Source organism: Myodes glareolus, chromosome 1 (assembly GCF_982192425.1).
Source record: "Myodes glareolus chromosome 1, mMyoGla1.1, whole genome shotgun sequence".
In the NCBI taxonomy this organism is placed as follows: domain Eukaryota; kingdom Metazoa; phylum Chordata; class Mammalia; order Rodentia; family Cricetidae; genus Myodes; species Myodes glareolus.
The window spans coordinates 116,770,652-116,790,212 of NC_142026.1; the positions used below are offsets into that span (position 1 = coordinate 116,770,652).

The 19,561-nt window shown below is 43.4% G+C and overlaps 1 protein-coding gene across 1 annotated transcript; it reads left to right on the forward strand.

Annotated features, from left to right (window-relative positions):
- The first annotated feature begins 5,509 nt into the window (after positions 1-5,509).
- Positions 5,510-17,348, forward strand: Abracl (ABRA C-terminal like). Its single transcript, XM_048425262.3, has 3 exons — positions 5,510-5,709; positions 10,656-10,722; positions 16,796-17,348. Exons 2-3 carry the CDS (start codon positions 10,662-10,664, stop codon positions 16,978-16,980), a joined length of 246 nt encoding a protein of 81 aa, XP_048281219.1. The 5' UTR covers positions 5,510-5,709; positions 10,656-10,661; the 3' UTR covers positions 16,981-17,348.
- Positions 17,349-19,561: the final 2,213 nt, after the last annotated feature.

Here is a 19,561-nt window from a genome sequence, read left to right on the forward strand (position 1 = left end):
AGCTACACGACTGCCAAAATCAGTGATCTTAAAAGTCAGCAAAATGTAAACAAAGCTAGAGTTTATTTAGATTTTTCTCTCAGTCCTAGTAACTTTTCCAAGAACACATATTATCAAGCCTGAAGGCAGCCTGAGTGTCTGGGTCTCTTCTGCTTCATAGAGACACAGTGAGCTCTTTGCCAGAGCTGGCACGAAGCTAGTTTTGGATTTCAGCTGGCGAAGACCTAGTGGGAGGCAAGGACTCATGAGGCAGAGGGAACAATCTGAGCAAAGGCAAGAAAACTTTCAATCAACATTTACAGAATGAAAGTGACCTCCACCCCATCCCGACACGAGATTCTGAGCCAGTCTCAAGGACAGAATGTGCTCATCAATGTGACAGATCTGTGACTCTCGCAGATGGCACTGGAGAGTGAAGAATCTGGACAGGAGTGGGGGCCAAGCTGCAGAAGGTTTTAAAAGGCACGGTGGAAACTTTGCACATTCTTCACTAGAGATGAGCTACTGAAGACTTTGAGTGGGGGTTTTATATGATTAAAAACTGTACTTCTCGCTGGATACCATGGGAGTCTGGTGCAAGAAGGCACAGAGCATCACAAGCACAACCTAACATGGACTCACACTTTTCCTATGTCTGAAATTCTGTTATTGCTGACGCAAGATTCCCGTGCCATCCTAGCTTACTTTCTATTGCTGCCATAAATACCGTGACCAAAAGCAACTCGGTCTCACCCTTCCAGTTCATTATGATGGGAAATCAGGACCAGAATTCCAGGAAGGACCCTGTAGGCATGAACTGGAAGCAGAGGTATGGCGGACTATTGCTTACTGGCTTGCTCCTCATGGCTTGTTCAGCCCGATTTCTTACACCATCTGGGACTACCTACCTTCCCAGGAGTAAAACAATCTACAGTGGGCTAGACTTTCCTTCACCAATCATTAATCAGGAAGATGGCTCCACAGTCTTGCCCAAAGACCAATCTGATGGAGGCATTTTCTCCATTGTGGTTCCCTCTTCCCAGATGACTCTAGTTTGTGTCAACTTGTAAAACAGTAACAAGAAACTAACCAGCACACATACATCAGGTTGGGGAGGGCTCAGGGCTCTGATGTCTGCAGTTATGAGTTTCTTTTGTTTAGGACCTCAGGGCAGAGAAGGGCCAGTGAAGGCAAGGTATTCAGGAAAGTAGAGTGATGGAATCCTGAAGCAAGGAGGTTGCTCTTTGTCTCTCAGCTCCATCTGCAGGACATCTTTCATCATCACAGACAGGATCCCTGTGCACAGGAGCTGTCTGTCACGCCTCAGTTCCCTATCTGCCAGCAACAGCAAGCCTATCTGTTTTTCCCGAGGGCGTATCCTTTCTGGAATTATATACAAATAGAATTCCACGGTATGTAACCGTTTGTTCCTAGCTTTTCTCCCCCCACTGAGCACAAGGTTTTCAGATTCGTCCACACGGTAGCACGGACCAGTCTTCATTCTTTTACATATGAACCACAGTCTACTGCATCAGTTGTACCATGCTGTGGGTATGTGGTCATGGTCACACCGTTCCCAACTTTTGACTATTATGGGTAATGCTGTTATGACTATTTATGTACGTGTTTTTACATATGCATATACTTGTAATACTCTCAAGTATGTAGAAATAGTACAAAAAGTATGTTTATTAAACTGCTTATTTTCACAAAAGCTGTACCTTCCTACATTCCTATCAGCAATGTGTAGGTGTCCAACTTCCCTTCAACCCCACAAATACCTATTATTTATTTACTAAAGTAATCCTACTGCTGGATATGAAGATGGATTGTATAGTTGGGGTGGAGTGAGGCAGGGCATGGGGGTAGGGAGGCAGCTCATACACTACTAATGGGAATGTAAACTAGTGCAGCTGTTGTGTCAGTATAGCGCGGTGGCTATTCAAAGGGCTAAAAATAGAAGTACGGTATGAACCAGCAGTACCACGCCTGAGCATCCACCTAAGGGAATGGAGATCACCATTCCACAGAGAGACTTGGCCATTCACATTCACTGTGCCCCACTGACAATGACCAAGCTATAGAATCAGTTTAGACACTCCTCAATGGATGAATGGATAAAGGAAATGTGGAGCAGACACAAAAGGAGTTTCGTGGGGCTGTAATTAAGAATGCAATCACATCATCTGCAGAGACATAGCTGGGGCGTGAGACCAGCATGGTTAGCCAAATAAGGTAGGCTCAGAAAGAAAATGAGCACACCTTTTCTCATATGCAAAAACCTAGACAAAAGACACACATGGCATGCGCCTTAGTTAGGACTTCTACTACTGCCGTGAAACACCATAGCCAAAAAGCAAGTTGGGGAGGAAAGGGTTTATTCTGCTCACACTTCCCGCATCACAGTTCACCTTTACAGGAAGTCAGGATAGGAACTCAAGCAGGGAGGAAACTGGAGGCAGGACTGATGCAGAGCCCATGAAGGGGTGCTGCTTAGGCTTGCTCCTCATGGCTTGCTCAGCCTGCTTTCTAATAGAACCTAGGACCACCAACCCAGTAATGGCACCACCCACAAGGGGCTGGACCCGGCCCCGGCCCCATCAATAACTAATTAAAAAAATACCCTGCACGCTTGCCTGCAATCCGTCTTAGAGAGGCATTTTCTTAGTTGAGGTTCCCTCCTCTCAGATGATTTTTAGCTTGTGTCAAGTTGACAAAAAAACTAGCCAGGACAGCATGGAAGTAGAAGGGGGCTATGCTGGGAGAGGAAGCAGACCAAAGGCAGACGAAAAAGAATGAGAGAGGATAATGGGGGACAGAAGGACAATGTCACAGTTTTCTTTCACATGTGGAATCTGTGTGTGTATATGAGTAGAAGAACTACGTGGGAAGTGTAAAGGGACCAGTAGAAGAGAGTAGTCGTAATTAAGAACTAAGTACAATAATACAATGTATGAAAATGACAAAATTAAACCTATTACTTTATACACTAAAAAAAAAATCTATGAATCCATCCATTGCAGGCCAAATGGATGGCAGTTTAAGTAGACTGAGTTAAATAAGGCACTTACTGAAGTTAAGTTTACATGTTTATTTTTCAATTTGGCTATAGAAAAATATAAATATATATGTATATATATATAAACGAAAATATTACACATATAGATCACAATTCTATTTCTATTGGATAGTATTTATCTGTACTCTGCAATTAAATAAATGAATAAGCTTGTCTTAGCATTTATATGAATATTATTACTGTACAGTTGCTTTTTTTTTAAAAAAAAGTGGCCTACCTAGTAGGCCATTTTGTAACTTTCCATATTGGCACACTGTTGCCAGCTGTCTTTGATAATTAATAAATGCTTCTGGACTATTTGCTAAAGCTTCATTCTTTGTCTTTCCAGGTTAAAGTTGATTTGTTTACATTGTACATGACAACATTTCTACAAGAGAACAGCAAAAGTCTGAATGAGAACTGAAAGTGGGTAATTTGAACATAGAAAGTATTTTTTTCACTACTTCTTTCACCAGACTTTTCTTTAAAGCTGGGGTTGGCAGCACACTTTTTCAGCCCCAGCACTCTGTAGACAGAAACAGGTGGATCTGCATGAGTTCAAGGCCAGCCTGGTCTACGTGGCAAATGCCAGGTCAGCCAGAGCTACATGGTGAGAACGTGTAACAAAACCCACAAGCTACCTTTTTGAATTAAAATTCTTTGTTCAGTAGGTTAATATGAAATTTACTATTCCTTCTGTAGATTACCCAGAACGTATGTACAAATAGTTTATTTTTTTTGAAAGAGTAAATCATTTAATTAATTAATTAATTAGAGGTTTGATAGTATATAGCCAAGACTGGCCTTCCCCTGCTTTGAGTTTGAGATTGATTTTGGATTTCTGATCCTGACTTCACCTGCCTAGGGTTGGGCTCACGTGTGTACTACCATGCCCGACTGAGAGTAAATTAAGTATTTAAGGCACATTTTTTTTTAAACTTACTTAGATAAAATAATCTATTTTACTTTTCCCTTGTTCACAGAGTATGGGGAAACTATCTCATCAGAGCAGAAGCCATTCTACAGTGTAGGCAGCCTTGTAGTGTGGACTTGCTTGGGGAATTGATAAATACGGTATTTTTGCCTTAACAATAATTTTTTTGTGTTAAGTATACTTTGAAAGACATAAATTATAAATTCCCATCTTCTATCAGAGGACAAAAATGGGCCTCAAGGAATCTTGGAGTTACCTACATCTTCGTCTGGTGGGAGAAATAGTGGGATGCGCAGGCTTGCTGGTCAGTTACAGAACAGCAGCCCATTCAGGTTCACACTGCATTGATAGACCTTGACCCTGTAGGGCAACTAGGCCACAGCTTGGGGAGTGCACGGACTCAGCACCAATCAGGGGACTAGGCTATTCCCAAATCCCCAGAAATCAAGCAGATCTTTGGGACCCTCTATAGTAGCAGCTTCTCTCAGACTGTTCTTCCACCTCCCCCACCTCCGCAATCCCTTCACCCGACTCCACCCACTTCCTGAGCTCTCTTTTTTCCTCCCTGGTTCCTGCATGGTCAAGTTTTTTGCTTAATGAAAATCCGTTTTGGGCCTCTTTCTGGACCTGACCTTTTTCAGTCTCAATCCAGATGACTCATCCTCCATATTCGCCGCATTAGATTTCAAAGGGAGACTTTGGTCCTAATGAGCAGACTTCCTGTTTGATGAGACCTGGTAGATCCTTGTTCTTCAAGACTAGGTTTGTGGGGTGGCGAAGACTTGGCTTTATGAGGCATAGCTCTACATAGCTCCATATAGTCTCTCAAGATAGCTGTTCTGGAGCTTACCAGGCTGGCCTGGAACTTGCCGGGATCAGCCTGCCTCTGGGGAGTGCTGGGATTAAAGTCTTAGGCCACTAAAAACACTGGTGACTTGGACAATTAATTGGGGTTGGAGAGAGAAATTTTCTTCGTAGTTACAATTGAAACTACTGTAAAAAAAAACAATTTGGGTTGACTTTCTTTTTTGAAAACTCTGGGTAGGGCAAGTGTATTATACACACACTTGAAGGGAATAAAGAGGATTTGAATAATTTGAATTATGAAGTTGAATGTAAAAAGCAACGGAGAGAGCACATTTGTTCTGATCCAAGATCAAGAACCACGTTTGTCCAATTCAGCAGACCAAACTGGCCTTGAAGAATGCAAGAGTTTGTAAATGGGACAGTTCAGAGTCTTTTTTTTTTTTTTTTTTTTTTTTTTTTTGTCTTTTCTTGAGCCTCATACAGAAGAACCCATGTGAGTCACGGTTTTTCTAGGAGACCTTAGTATTCAGCATGTGGGGTGCTTTATGTGTTTTTGGGTAAGATATCCTGGCAGGAAATCAATGCCTAGTATTAGATGCATTAGGCTGCGGGTTCTGCCAGGGTAGGATGGAGAGAGGTGGTGGTACTTTGGGTCCGCATTCTTTGAAGCCTGCCTCTAGCTCTGGCGTCTGCTCTGGGTGCCTCCTCCTAGGCGTGTCCCGGGAGAGTGGGCGGCCCCTTTCCTGAGAGCACTTAGTCTCACTTGGTCCCCCACGCCTCTCCTTCTCCCCTCCCTCTTCCACCGCAGCCTTTCTTTTCGCCCGGGCCACTTCCTTCTTCTGCCTGTTCCTCCCCAGGGTGCGGAAGCAGAGAACCCGATCCAGACCCACGCGGCAGCAGCTCTTCGGTGAAGAAGGAAGCAATCGGAGAGGTGAGCGAGTCCGGGGAGGAAAGGCTGGACCCACGGTCTCGGGGCGGGGGGGTGAGTACCGGGTTAAGGGTGGGGACCCTGGGGTGCTGAGGTGTGCCTGGACCTGCTGCGGGCATGCGCTCCCCCACCCTGTGCCCCACTCGTGGGCACCCCACTCGGCCGGCACACTTCCGCACTGGGCTCACGTGACGTTTTACCGGGCGGGGCTGACCGGGAAAGGAGCAGCCGGAATCGATGTTTGCAGCGGTGCAACGTGTGGGTTTTGCACTTGGCGTCGGTTTGTGGTGCGGTTCTGCAGAGCTGAGTGGGGAAGGGTTGGAGGGAGTCCCGGAGGAATAAAGTGGCGTCAGGACAGTGTCCTCTGCAGTGCGGAGGGCGTGTGAGTGAGGGGATGCGGGACTCGTGGGGTCCCCAGGCAGTGCTCTTGGTAGCTCTGGGGGATCCAGGGCCGGGGAGTTGAGGAGACAATGGGCTTCGGATTAAGCCCTTCCTGTTATCCGGGGTTCCACCAGTTAAGGGTTGAGCGAATGGTATCCGCAGTCCCCAGGATTTGGGGGCCCATATTTGGCAAGCCCTCAAACTTGTAGGAGGGAATGACCAAATATGGAGTGTGCTCGATCCAACGAAGAGGGAAAAAGGTACCGGGTCAGCCTTTGACCCGCGCCAGCTGTTACAGATTGAAGAGGAACTGCAAGAGTGCCTAACTCGCGTGTAAAGTTGGCCGCCAATTCCCAGGGGAGGCGACTCCAGTAGGCTTTATTTCCTTGATCTATTGCCTTTGGAGCTTTAAAACATAACTAGAAGACGCTCCAGACATACCTCTCCAAATGTGTATTGATGGAGCTTTGCAGCGTTTGCCACAGCCCTACTCTTTGTGAGTCCCACTCAGACAGCCCAATTAGAGTCTGTGACAGTTAAGCAGCACGGCTAACATCTGCCACTGCCATTCTTCTGGCCCAGCCTCTCACAGACAGGCTCTTTTTCTTAGGCTGGCTCCGCTTCTGACCTCTCATTGTTCTTGATCTCGCTCACTGCTGTCGAAGGGGTCTGCCCTGCTTTTAGACTGCCATGGGTCTTCCAAAGATTGTATAATGTGAATGCTTTCTTCTTTGTCCCTCCCATAATAAGTGACTAAAACATGCCACGTTGTGTATGCTAGCAGTTATTTTCCTATTCACAGGGGTCCAGACAGGGAGCCTTTTCTTGCTTTGTAAATGATACGCCTTAATAAGTACTCAGTATATGATATTACATAAGAACACACTATTATATTAGATTCATTTGCATAATAGCAAAGGAAGGGGAAGAAGGGGCAAAGTGATGTGTTAGGAACAGCGCTTTGTGGTGTTAACCATTGTGTGGTTGTTTCATTCGCAATAAAACGGGGTACGTGCTAAGTGCTCTGTGGGGTTCTTAGCATTTCATGAATTAGGGTAGCTGAGTGGATGGATCAGCACGTAAAAGCACTTGCTGCCAAGCCTTATGACCAGAGTTTTATCCTGGGGCCCGCATAGGAAGCCCATTAGCTGTGTCTGACCTCCACATTCACACCTCCCCAAAATAAATAAATGCAAAAAAAGACTTTTTCTAAATAAATAAATAAATAAATAAATCTAAAAGTATTATATAAATTAACCCAGAGAAGGAGCCTGGTGTGTAGTTAATTATAAAGAAGTGCCCCTTGCCTTCCTTCCTGAAAACTGGATAATGCCCATTTTAATGTAAGCAGTTATCATCCTGCACATAAGAGAGGTCCTTCCTTTTTGTTTCTCATCATTAAATGAGATAGAAAACCAAAGTATCTCTCTGGTGTCCAAAGAGACGGACGATGTTGAAGAGAGAAATACACAGACAGGAGACTCCGAAGTCTCTGACCTGGGGTGTTTTATTCTCCCTTCAATCTCGGTTGGCTTTTTTTTTCTTTTCATTCTCACAAATCCTTACTTCCTGAAACAGGACAATTTTGTTGAGAATTTTTATGCGGCTCCCAAATCTTGTCTTGCATTCTTCCCCCATGCCTGCATACGTGTGCATGCAGGTGTATCTTGACCATGTGTGTTCAGGTGCAGATGTAAGCGTGTGATACCCGGAAGTCTGAGGACAAGCTCTGGTGTCATCCTCCAGGATGCCAGCCACCTACCTCCTTTGAGACAGGTTCTCTCGGTGGCCTGGAGTCCACCATTGTGCTAGACTGGTTGGCCCTGAGCTGGGTGCCTCCATCCCATATTTGTCTCCCCAGCTACCACACCCAACATTTTTATGGAGGTTCTGGGGCTTGAACACAAAGACCTCACGCTTGCAAAGCACGTATTTTACTAACTGAGCCATTCCTCCAGCCTTCAGGTCTGCTTTCCTGCTGTAGCTGTTCATCCTAACCAATAGAACAATGCCCAACAAGACTATGTATATAAGTACATTACAAGGATGTCATTTTTTTTTAATATGGTTGGTTGCTTTTTAAATAATAGTTCATTAGGCTAACTTTTTGAATCAATAGTCTTCAGCGTGCAAGTAGTAGAAACTCATACGAAACACTACACATTATAAACAGGGAAAATGTCATTGGTTCCTATAACCAAAATATCCAGGATCAGGAACAAGCTGAGTCCTTTTCCTTCTGCTGGATTTCCTAGTCAAATCTTCCCATAGGGTAACCATTTACTCTGGGGCTGTAAACTCACATCTTAGAACCAGTGGAAAGGCCGTGATTTACTAATAGCCTAGCAAAATCTTAGGGTTGAACTTGACTGTTTTGAATGAGAGTATTTGTCCTAGGACCTCCATCTATGTGCCCCCCCAATAAATAAATGTTTTAAAGCTTAAAACTAGAAGAGTTACATGCATTGACTCAGATGAGGAACCTGAGGCCTCTGACCAATCCTACGAACTCAGGTTCACTTCTGGAGAGGGGATTGCTCTGTCCACACACATGACTTTAGAGTAAAGACAGAAGTGTTGTCCCCAAACAAAACTCAGATTGCTTGTGCCAGAGTGGGAAACAGTATGAACCCCGCCCCACCCCCAAATAGCAGCTGGCCACCCCTGACACAGACAGGCTTATTCTACATCCTCTGGGGATATTTTAGCTTTTTAATGTCCTTTTTAAACTGTGCCATTCTTTCACCAACACAAAAATCCCTAAGAGAGCAGCACAATTTTATTTATTTATTTATTATTATTATTATTATTATTGAGACAGGGTTTCTCTGTGTAGCCCTGACTGTCCTGGAACTTGCTTTGTAGACCAGACGATCTCGAACTCACAGAGATCCACCTGCCTCTGCCTCCTACGCACTGGGATTAAAGGCGTGCACCACCACACCAGGCTTGGACAGTATAATTATTAATGACAAGTTTTAGAACGTTGCATTTTATCGACGATTTCGCATTTTCCTGTAGTGTCGGCCCCTTGAACTACAACGTTCATGCAAATAACAGCAGATGGTAGCGGCACTTTTAATTATCCGCCCATAGGAAATCTGGTGTCCCAATCAGCATCGTCTCAGCAGGTGGCAGCCAATTAGAGGCTTCGCTCTTACTTTAGAAGCTACCAGGAATGAGTAATAATCCATCTGGATGAAGTTGTTTCTATCAGATCATCACCTGAAAGGAAACAGGGAAACAGCTCCACCTTTTAGCTCCTTATTCAGCCTGGAGAACCTCTCTTGTGAAAGATTGAATCGATGTCCCTCCTGCCCAGTCACTCGCACCTGCTGGCTTCCGCTGGTGGCGTTCTCTTCCCTCATCCCTTTGCTTGTTCTTGTGAGTTCATGAAGCAGTGTTTGTGCCAGGCATGCTAACAAGGAATATTTCAGTCAGATCCCTGTGGAGAGCATTTTCCTTCTAGCGAGAAAACCCCCCAAACCAGTAATTCCCCTGAGTGAAATAAAAGAGGCCTACAGTGTGGTGGGAACACCCAGTAGGGGAGCGCTCCTCAGATTAGGGGATGCTTTCTGGGGGGTGTTCCATCCAAGCTGGGACTGATTCATGAGCCCAAGGAGAGGAGTGGCAGTAACCTGAGCAGAAGAAAGTGTGCAGAGAAGGCCAGCGGTGTTGAGGACCTAGGTGTCAGGGCTAGTTGAGGACTAGAAAAATTCCTGCAGCTGGAGCTTAGCGCTCAAGTGTACCGTGGAGGAGGCTCGAACAGAGGCCAGAATCCAGCCTGTGGAAGATGCAGCAAGCCACACAGGAGTTAACATGACTTATCGGGCCCAACTCTTATTAGTCTGGTCTCTTCACGATGGGAAACGGATGGGCTTCACTACAAGCTGTGCAGTGCAGTCAGTTTTCATAGGCAGAATCCAGAGAAGGGCGCCATGTGCCTGTGTGGGAGCTGGAACTTATCACTGCACTGACTGGAGGGTATTCAGGTGGCCCGGCATGGGTCTGTATTACCTCTAGACCCCAGGCTCCTGAAGAGCAGGGAGCAAGTATTTTATCTTGACCCCTCTGTCTCCTCGTTCAGGGCCTGCCCCAGCTGTGCCTTGGGCTTTCTCCTTTGTCTCCGTAATTTTCCATTTACTTTTCCCATTCGTCCACTTGATCCACCCCGTCATCTCCAAAAAGGGACCTGCCTGTAATGCCTTGGACCCAGCACCGAGAGAAGGCTTGCCACGTTGCTCTTTGTTGGAGACCTTTCTCTGCCTTAAGCATGGATCCTGCTACCTTTTGTAGTTTGGGTGCTTAGCAGAACTCTGTGACAAGATGTGCAAGGAGTAATGCCGTGGTGAGGAGAGAGGCCGTTTTCTCCCTAGTAGCCAGGAGTCAAGGTCTATAGGTCAAGGGAAATTACTTCATTACATTCAAGTGCATTACTTCATACAAGTAGGAAGGGGGCGTGGTCAATAACAGTGACAAGTGCTTCATGAGAAAGAGAAGGACCCTTGGGTTGCTGTGCCTGATGGGGTAGAACAATGGCTGTAATAAAGGCTTCTTTTCTCTTCCAGTCAGCAATGAATGTGGATCATGAGGTGAACCTCCTAGTAGAGGAAATTCGACGTCTGGGTTCTAAAAGTAAGTATTCTAATGCAGGGTGTTTCTTCTGAGTGCACCCCTAGACGGGCATTCTGGAGTACCTTCCCAGGGTTTAGGGCACAGTGCACACTCGGCTCACAGCGTGAGACGGTGATACTCTTAGCCTTCAAGGGGTGTTCGAGACATGGGGCTGTTGGGGTGTTGGGTTTCTGAGGCAGAGAGTAGCTGAGATGTTTTTTTGGTTTTTGAATGAAAACTCCCTGAGCTTCTTTTGTTTGCATTAAAGACTGGCATTTGAGTTAGGTTGAATTTTTTTTTTTTTGCTGTTAAAATTCTTATTTTCTGCCTTATTTTGTAAATTTATAAGAGATTTAGAGGGAAATTACACTAAATTGTATTGGTCAGGTCCCACTAGGGCAACAGAACTTATAGAACGAATATATATATATATATATGTGTGTGTGTGTGTGTGTGTGTGTGCATATATATGTATGTATGTATGTATAGAAAGGGGATTTATTAGAATTGCGTACAGGTTGTGGTCTGGCTAACCCAACAATGGCTGTCTACTAATGGAAGGTGCAAGAATCCAGCAGTTATTCAGTCCATGAGGCTGGATGTCTCAGCTGGTCTTCAGTAGATGCCAGAATCCCAGAGAATAAGGTTCTGCTGTCAGGGAAGAAATAGACTTGCCAGTGAGAAAAAGCAGGCAAAGAGAGCAAGCTTCCTTCTTTCATGCTCTGTATATTGGTGTTGGCTGCCAGCAGAAGGTGTGGCCCAGATTAAAGGTGGATCTTCCCACCTCCAAAGATCTGGATTAGAAGTGGGTCTTCCCACTTCTAATGTTTTAATTAAGAATGAAAACCTCTCACAAGTGTACCCAGCTGCTTAAGTTTTATTTGAGTTAATTCTAGATGTGGTCAAGTTGACAACCAAGAATAGCCATCACAATTGTCTTTATTTTCTCTAAATTCTTGAGATTTGTACAATTTCAAACATAATAGTAAAATAAACCAACTTTTAGATTTTTTTTTTTTTGGTGTCTTTGTCTTCATTGGCCAAGCAGCTATTGTGTGTATTGTGAAGATAATGTGTAAAATTGGTGTGTTGTCTTTCTCCTAAAATGGTTGTATTTGTAGCATGAGGTATTTGCTACATCTGAGATGTACAAGGATTGGTGAGCATATTGATATAAGAACAATAGGCATATGGAATTCAAAGTTTTAAACTTATTATATAAATGAAAACTAATATTTCAGAGTATCTCATAAACAAACATTGTACTCTTATAATTTCAGCACTTGGAAGGTGGAGGCAGGAGGATAACAAATTGAAGGCCACACTGCCTGCACAATGAAACCCTGTCTCAAACAAGCAAGCAAAAGAAGCTATGTCATTATAGCTTTAGTCTTCTTAGAATTGTTTGCTTATGAATTACAAATCCTTTAATCTAGAAGGATAGACACACTTTCAAAACTTCCATTAAGCTGTTATTTCCTACTGTCTCTTATGTTAGATGTCTTCCTTTTCTGTGTGTATGTGCATGGCTGTGTACATCCAAGTAGAAGCCAAATGTTAATCTCTGGCATTATTCTTTGGGACTTCTCTTGAGTTTTATTTTAATTATATATATATAATTTTTGAGACAAGGTCTCTCACTGAGTCATGAAGCTCACCAAACAGACTAAGCTGACTGACCAGTGAGCCCCAGAACTTCTCTGTCTTTACCTCTTCAGTGTGCATCCCCCCTTTCCTTGTTGGTTCTGGTAATTGAATTCAAGTCCCCAGGCTTACATGGGCAAGAACTTCATCCATTTAGCTATCTCGCCAGCCCCCTGCATTTGTTTTCTATTCTTGCTGTAGCCAGTTACCACAGACTTAGCAACGGTAAAGCAAGATGTTTAACACCAGGACACATTTCCTATTTTGTGTAGTTCAGGCGCCTTTCCAGGCTGAGATCCAGGTGCTGGCTGGCTTCAATCCTTTCTGGAGGATTTTGCAGAGACTGTATGTAGTTTCTCATTTTCACTCTTCTGTAGCTGCCTGCATTCCTTGGCTCACGGCTCCGTCTCTCCCTGCACCAGTAGCAATGTGGGGAGCCAGGTGTTCTCACCCTGCACTACCCTGCCTTACTCTCCCATTCTTAAGAACTCTTAGGATTCCATTAGTGGATTCAGATAATCCAGAATAATGTCCCATTTTAGAGCCCTTACTTAATCACATTTGAAAAATTCCTTTTGCTTTGTAAGGTAACATTCTACAAGTTCTACAGATTAGAGCATGGATTATTTTGGGGTGACATTATTCTCCCTGCCCCCTTTGGTGGTCCCGGTATAGAATTCATGCTCAGACATGCTAAACAGGTGCTCCACCACGGAGCCAGTCCCAGCTTCCTCCTCCTTGAGTCTTCTCTAGTCATTTTATTGGGGCATCATAACTGAAATGTCAAGACAGAGGTCACAGCCACACGCATTTAGTCATCTTATCACTGACTGATACTGTTCTTCCATGTGTGCCAAGCCCTGTATAAGTACAAGTGACATAGGCGTGTTCTTTTTCCCTCAAGCATCTTATTACTTAATTGATGAAAATAGCTAAAAATTGATGAGGCAATTATCAGGGGGAAATGGCTTGCTAGATTGTGGCATTCACTTCAGGATTGTTCCAGTGCAATAGATTAGTGATAACTGTAGAGTTGGGAGCACATACTTGGTTAAGCCTGGACTAGACATGTAGAAACGTAGGCAGGTGAGTTGAGGAGGGGACATGTGAGCTGAACTAGGAATGGGAATAAATTGAAGTTTGTGTAGAACTCTGAAAAGACACTGGAGAGTGGAATTTATTAATATTTGGGTCCTCAGACAAACCAAGTTTTTTCCTAACTTTTCTCTTACCCCTCACTACAGCCACCTAATGCATGTCTGGGGGGGTCTCATTTTCATAATGCCACCCCTATTTGTGTTCTTCTCCCACATCTCCTGGGTCTCTCCAGCTCCAGTAGGGTCACATTACTTGGAATTAGTATGTTTGGATTGTAAAGAGTGTATTTCCAGCCATCTGTAGACTGTTCCTATTCATGTCAACCTGGTGTTTGCTGGTCAAGTTTAGCTGGCCTTAACATTCTAACCTTTGTACTCCTAAAGAGTGTCTGTATTCTACTCGGGCGATCTGAAGCGCCCCTTTCAAAATGAGCAGCTTTAAAAATTACAAGACAAGGTCATTAGCATAACATCCATATGCATGAAAATCCTTTAAATTTCACAGACGTATTAGAACACCTTGACTTCATTGTTGGCAAAAGATGACTGATCGAGTTGGAAAGCAGACATGGAACTATGCCGTCTTCTGACATGTGATGGTTATTTCACTTGAGGCTGGAGTGATCTTGACTAATCTACAGATGGAGTATGAGCTCCTACTAGAAACTGATGAAGGAAATTTTTGTCTGTTTCTTTGAAAGTCCGAATCTTTAAAGTCTCATTTTTCATCCAGTTAGAGAAGATGAAGTGGAGACTATGATTACTTGCAGATTTAAATTCTTTCATCCAACAAGAATTCTTGGGTACCCGCTTTGGGCTTAAGTATAAAGACTATAGAATTGAAAAAGAGATTCTATTTCGTTCCTTAAGGTCTTCTGGAGGCAGCTGGAAGATGAACAGACTGGAAGTGTACTGGGAAGAGGTTGTGGGCTTAGTTAGCTGCGATGATCCTTGCCTGTAATCCCAGCTCTTGGTAGGTCATGGCCACCCGGGACTACTGAGACCTTTTCTAAAAGTTTTTTAAAAGAAGGGCATCCGAATCTGGACTCCTGTCAGACTCTCTGGGAATGAATCCTGTTCTCATACTTGCTGGGTGATCTTGTGTACTTTATCTCGTTTCTGTGTCTTGGTTTCCTTATTTGTCTAGTAATAATGTTTCATTAACCCACTTTTCATTTTAAAGTCTCTAAAATAGAATGTATTTTTTGTTGTTGTTTTTGTCTTTTTGAGACAGGGTTTCTATGTGTAGCTTTGATTGTCCTGGAACTAATGCTGTAGATCAGACTGTCCTCGAACTCACAGAGATTTGCCTGCTTCTGCCTCCCGAGTGCTGGGATTAAAGGTGTGCACCAACACTATCTGGCTTAGAATGTATCTTAATTTTGCTTTGCTTTATTGAACTTGGCAGTTTAATTGGATAGAAAATAATGGTGCGTCTTGAAACCAATGGTGTCTTTTCTTACACGAAATGAGGATTGAGTGCATTTTAATGACTATAAAGTTCACTTAACAGTTCTAGAAACATAGCAAGTACTCAGTAAACACTGCCTAATATTACTGAAGTTGATGGTGTGTGCTTTGATAGACACACAGTTTAGCAAGAAGAAATAACTAGTGGGATTGAGAATTGTGAAGGAGGTCTCAAGGAAGGCTACAGTTGACTCTGTTCTTGAATAAAGGTCTTTAGGTAGAGAAGAGGGTCTGGGATCCTGCGCTGATAACTCACTGTGGGTACAGTTACAAAAGGCAGGTCTCTCATGGCATCTTGGGTAAGAGCAGACAGTTCGTTATGACTAAATCCAAACATAAAATCATAGAAGACCAGGCAAGCGTGGGATGCTCAGCCTCAGAGAGGCGAAGAGAAGCCATGCTCTTCGCTTTATTTTGAAGATGCTGGAGACCTTTCGAAGCTTAACGTTGAATATATCTGTCAGATTTGCATCTTATAAAAGTCTTCCGTATGTTTTATTTCCTGTTAATGTGAATGGTATGTTGGGGGCAAAAACAGGGAGAGGGAGACTGGTGAGGAGTAACCAGTTACAGCTGAAGTTATCTGGGTGAGAAACAATTAGAGCTTCAAGGCAGCGATGCAATGGCCATTGGAGATAAGCAGATAGAATTACAAAGACACGAGGAAGGTGTAGTCACCTGAATATTTGTCAGATTGAAGGACAAGAAGGAAGGAGAACTCTAGGATTATACCCACATTTCTGCATTTGGTACCTTTAAAACATGCATTGTAAATTGAGATTTACTATTCTGGCAAGTTTTTAGATGGCTTTACTGATACCAAATCCATTAACTCTGCACAGTCCTGTCAAGTGCATTTTCACGTTCATTTGCTGGATGTGGTAACAGAAGGCCAACACTTGAGGGCTGTCCAAGACTAGCCAGCGCCTTTCCTTACATCAAACCATCCAACAGTTGACAGCTTCTTAAATAGCAGACCTACTTTTCATCTAGTTTTCAATAAATATCTTATAAACTGATATCTATGAGAAATAATCTTGTAAAAAATTTCTGGGTTTCCCCCAGGAACCGAGATTCAGTGGTCATAATAGATGACTATGCCCTGTTTTAAGGCCTTCACTCCAAGCCTGGAAACGGAGTATGATCATAATATGCTCTTTCCCTTCCATTTCTTGTCTTTATTAACCTGGCAGCTAACATAATTTTATTTTTCAAAAGGATTTTTTAAATTTTATTTTTAAATAAAATTTGTAAATTTTTGTGGGTGTTTTGCCAGCATGTATGTGTATGCATCACATGCATGCCTGGTGTCCATGGAGGTCGGGAGAGGGCATCAGATCCCCTGGAACTGGAGTAACAAATAGTTATGAGTGGCTATGTGGGTGCTGGGAATTGAACCCTGGGTCCTCAGGAAGAACAGCCAGTGTTCTTCACCTCGGAGCCAGCTTTCTAGTCCCAACTAACAATTTTGAATATCAAAACTGAGAGAAATTCATCTACAGCCTTCCAACTATATATATATCTGTAAACTTTGAGACAGAGTCTCACTATGTAGCCCTGACTGGATTCACACTTGCTATTGTAGACCAACCTGGCTTTGAACTCACAGAGCTCTGCCTGATTCTGCCTCTTGAATGCTGAGATTGAAGGTGTGCATCACCATGGCTGACCACATGCATCTTTCATAAATGCCTCTTTTTGTCCTTCATTCAGTCTTTGTCTACAAAGCATACCATGTTTGTTCTGTTACTTGAGTGTAGGTAGAGGCTTCGTGTTTTATTTTAATCTTGGCTATCCCCTGGGTAGATGTTTTCCGAAGATGTCCCAAGTTTGCCATCCATGGAGGCAAGACACATTTACTAACGTTGTGTTTCTGCAATTAGATGCCGATGGGAAGTTAAGCGTGAAGTTTGGGGTCCTCTTCCAAGACGACAGATGTGCCAACCTCTTTGAAGCATTGGTAGGAACTCTGAAAGCCGCAAAACGAAGAAAGATTGTTACATACACAGGAGAACTGCTTTTGCAGGGGGTTCACGACGATGTGGACATTGTACTACTGCAAGATTAATGTGGTTTGCGTATCTTCGTATCTCTGGTAAACTGGAATAATTAAGTCAAAAGACAAACATACGCTTCCTTATGTATTTTTATAGAACTTTGTAAACAAGGGGGACTCATTGAAAAGTCCTGTTTTTATACCTTGAAACATTACACTGTAAAGTAAACAAAGCCTATTATTTTTCCTAAGAATGTGATTGGGAAATGCAGGCAATGAAGCATTTTTGGAGGTGTGTGAGGAGTTTTTGTTTTTCTTGATTCATTCTTAGAGAATTTCTACAGGCACTTGACATTCTGTCAAAGCAAGAGGCAAACTGAAGATCAGCTGCCACAAGGAACGTCGTGTTTATGTAATAAAAACATGTAACTACCTTTAAATTCCTGATGGCTGTGTTTTGTCATTAAGTATGAGTGTGCCTCTTACAATTGAGATTTTGTATCAAAATTAGGTCACTGTAGTAAAAATGACCTTAATTTAGAAAAAAATCTTAAAAACCACAAAGTTAATTAAATAAGAATTATGGTTTGATGTGGATGCAAACATAGCCCCCTAGTCAGGGGACAAGGCAAAAAATTACTTCTTCACCTTTCCATTAGATTCAAACAATAGGAAGTGTTGGAGGAGGGGCCGCTTGTTGGTTCCTGGCTAAACCTTAGCTTAGCCCCTAAATAATCACACAGAAACTGTATTATTTAAATCACTGCTTGGCCCATTAGCTCTAGCTTCTTATTAGCTAACTCTTACATATTAATTTAACCCATTTCTATTAATCTGTGTATCACCACGTGACAGTGGCTTACCGGTTAAAGTTCCCAGCCTCTGTCTCCAGGGCTCCAAGGCTTCTCTCTGACTTCATCCTCCTTCTCCCAGCATGCAGCCTAGTTTTTCCTGCCTACCTAAGTTCTGCCCTGCTATATAGGTCCAAAGCAGTTTCTTTATTCATTAATGGTCATCATAGCACACAGAGGGGACTTCCACATCAAGACAGCTCTCTGATTGCATGGTGCAGTCACGGCACATGGCTGAAGATGATGGAGACCATCAAGCAGGGTTCAGTCAGTGAAGGCCACAGTGTCCAGAGTACATATCCTAGAATAGGCAGGTATGGACATTGAGAAATGAGCAAGAAGGGACAAAGTGATGACTACAGCAGGGGCATGTATAAGCAAGGCCGGATCTTGTGTAAGGGAAGCCATGAGGCTGGCCAGGAAGAGTGTGTCAGGGAGAGGTGATTGAGAATAGACAGTCTCCTTGGAAACTCAGAAGCCAGAGAGAGGAACCAACCAGAAACCAGGCACAGTGGCCCACGCCTACAAAGCTCAACACCTGGGAGTTGAGCTAGGAGGATTGGAAACTCAAGGCCAGCCTGAAGGACATAGGGCGGTGACTCTTTGTCTCTGAAGGGTACAAAAAGTTGGAACACAGGCTTCCCATGGTGAATGTGATGTTTCTGTGTCGTGATGGTGACAGCAGGTGCCCTGGTCCAGGTGGCTAAGTTCATGGTGGTGAAGGAGCTGGACCAGCAAAGAAGAATTATACAAACACCCTAGGAGAGGAGTGATTAGCCGAAGACAAAGGAGAGACATCTTCTAAGCCTATGTTTAAGAAATGTTAAATTCTAAAGCAGTTCACTGCTGGGGCAGGACTGCAGCTCAGACTCCTCACGGCTACTGTGTTAAGTTGGCTGACCATCATTCTTATCCACACTGATATCCACAATGCTGTTTTCTGAATTTCCCTTTTGGTTCCAGGTGGTCATTTCTTTTGTAACAACTGTATGTATGACTCTTCTCTTGTTCTGAGCTCAGAACAAGTCGGCTTCTCTGTATGGCCTGGGTTGTTGAATTCATCATGGTCCTCTGTGTCTAGAAAAGATCAAGAGAAATGTGCCATCTTTAATTTATATATAGGCAAACAATCTTGGGGTTTCCTTTTTCCTTAAAAAAAAAGTTATAAATAATTCTTCAAAGAAAGCCATCTCCTCAGGAGGCTTTGATGATGAGAAACCAGAAACAAACCTGCTTTTCTGGAAGATGACTCAGTGTGAAATCCTCATCTCTTATAGTCTTTATCTCTGGCAGCCTCAACAAAATTTCCTTTAAAACGTACTTTTCTTATATCTCCCCTTTGAATTACTGGGTTTTTTGTTTGTCGGTTGGTTTTGTTTTGTTTTTGACACTTTTATTTAGATGGAATAGAAATCCACTTGGCTATATAAAAGGACTAAGTTGTAGGGTAGACCCGGGACATTTCAGAATACAGTACATTATTTGGAATGCAGAGGCAGGTAGATATCTGAGTTCAAGGCCAGCCTGGTCTCTAGAGTGAGTTCCAGGACTGCCAGGACTGTTTCACAGAGAAACCCTATTTTGAAAAGACACACACACACACACACACACACACACACACACACACACACAGAGAGAGAGAGAGAAGAATACAGTAGTACAGTAGACCTCATGCAATCCATAAGGGAGCCATGGTTGAGCAGCTCCAGATGAGGATTCCCTGCCAGAGAGTATCTGAATGACTCTTGTAGCTTTCTCCCCCTGCCCCCATCCACTTGCATTTTGTAGCTTTTGAACACCCG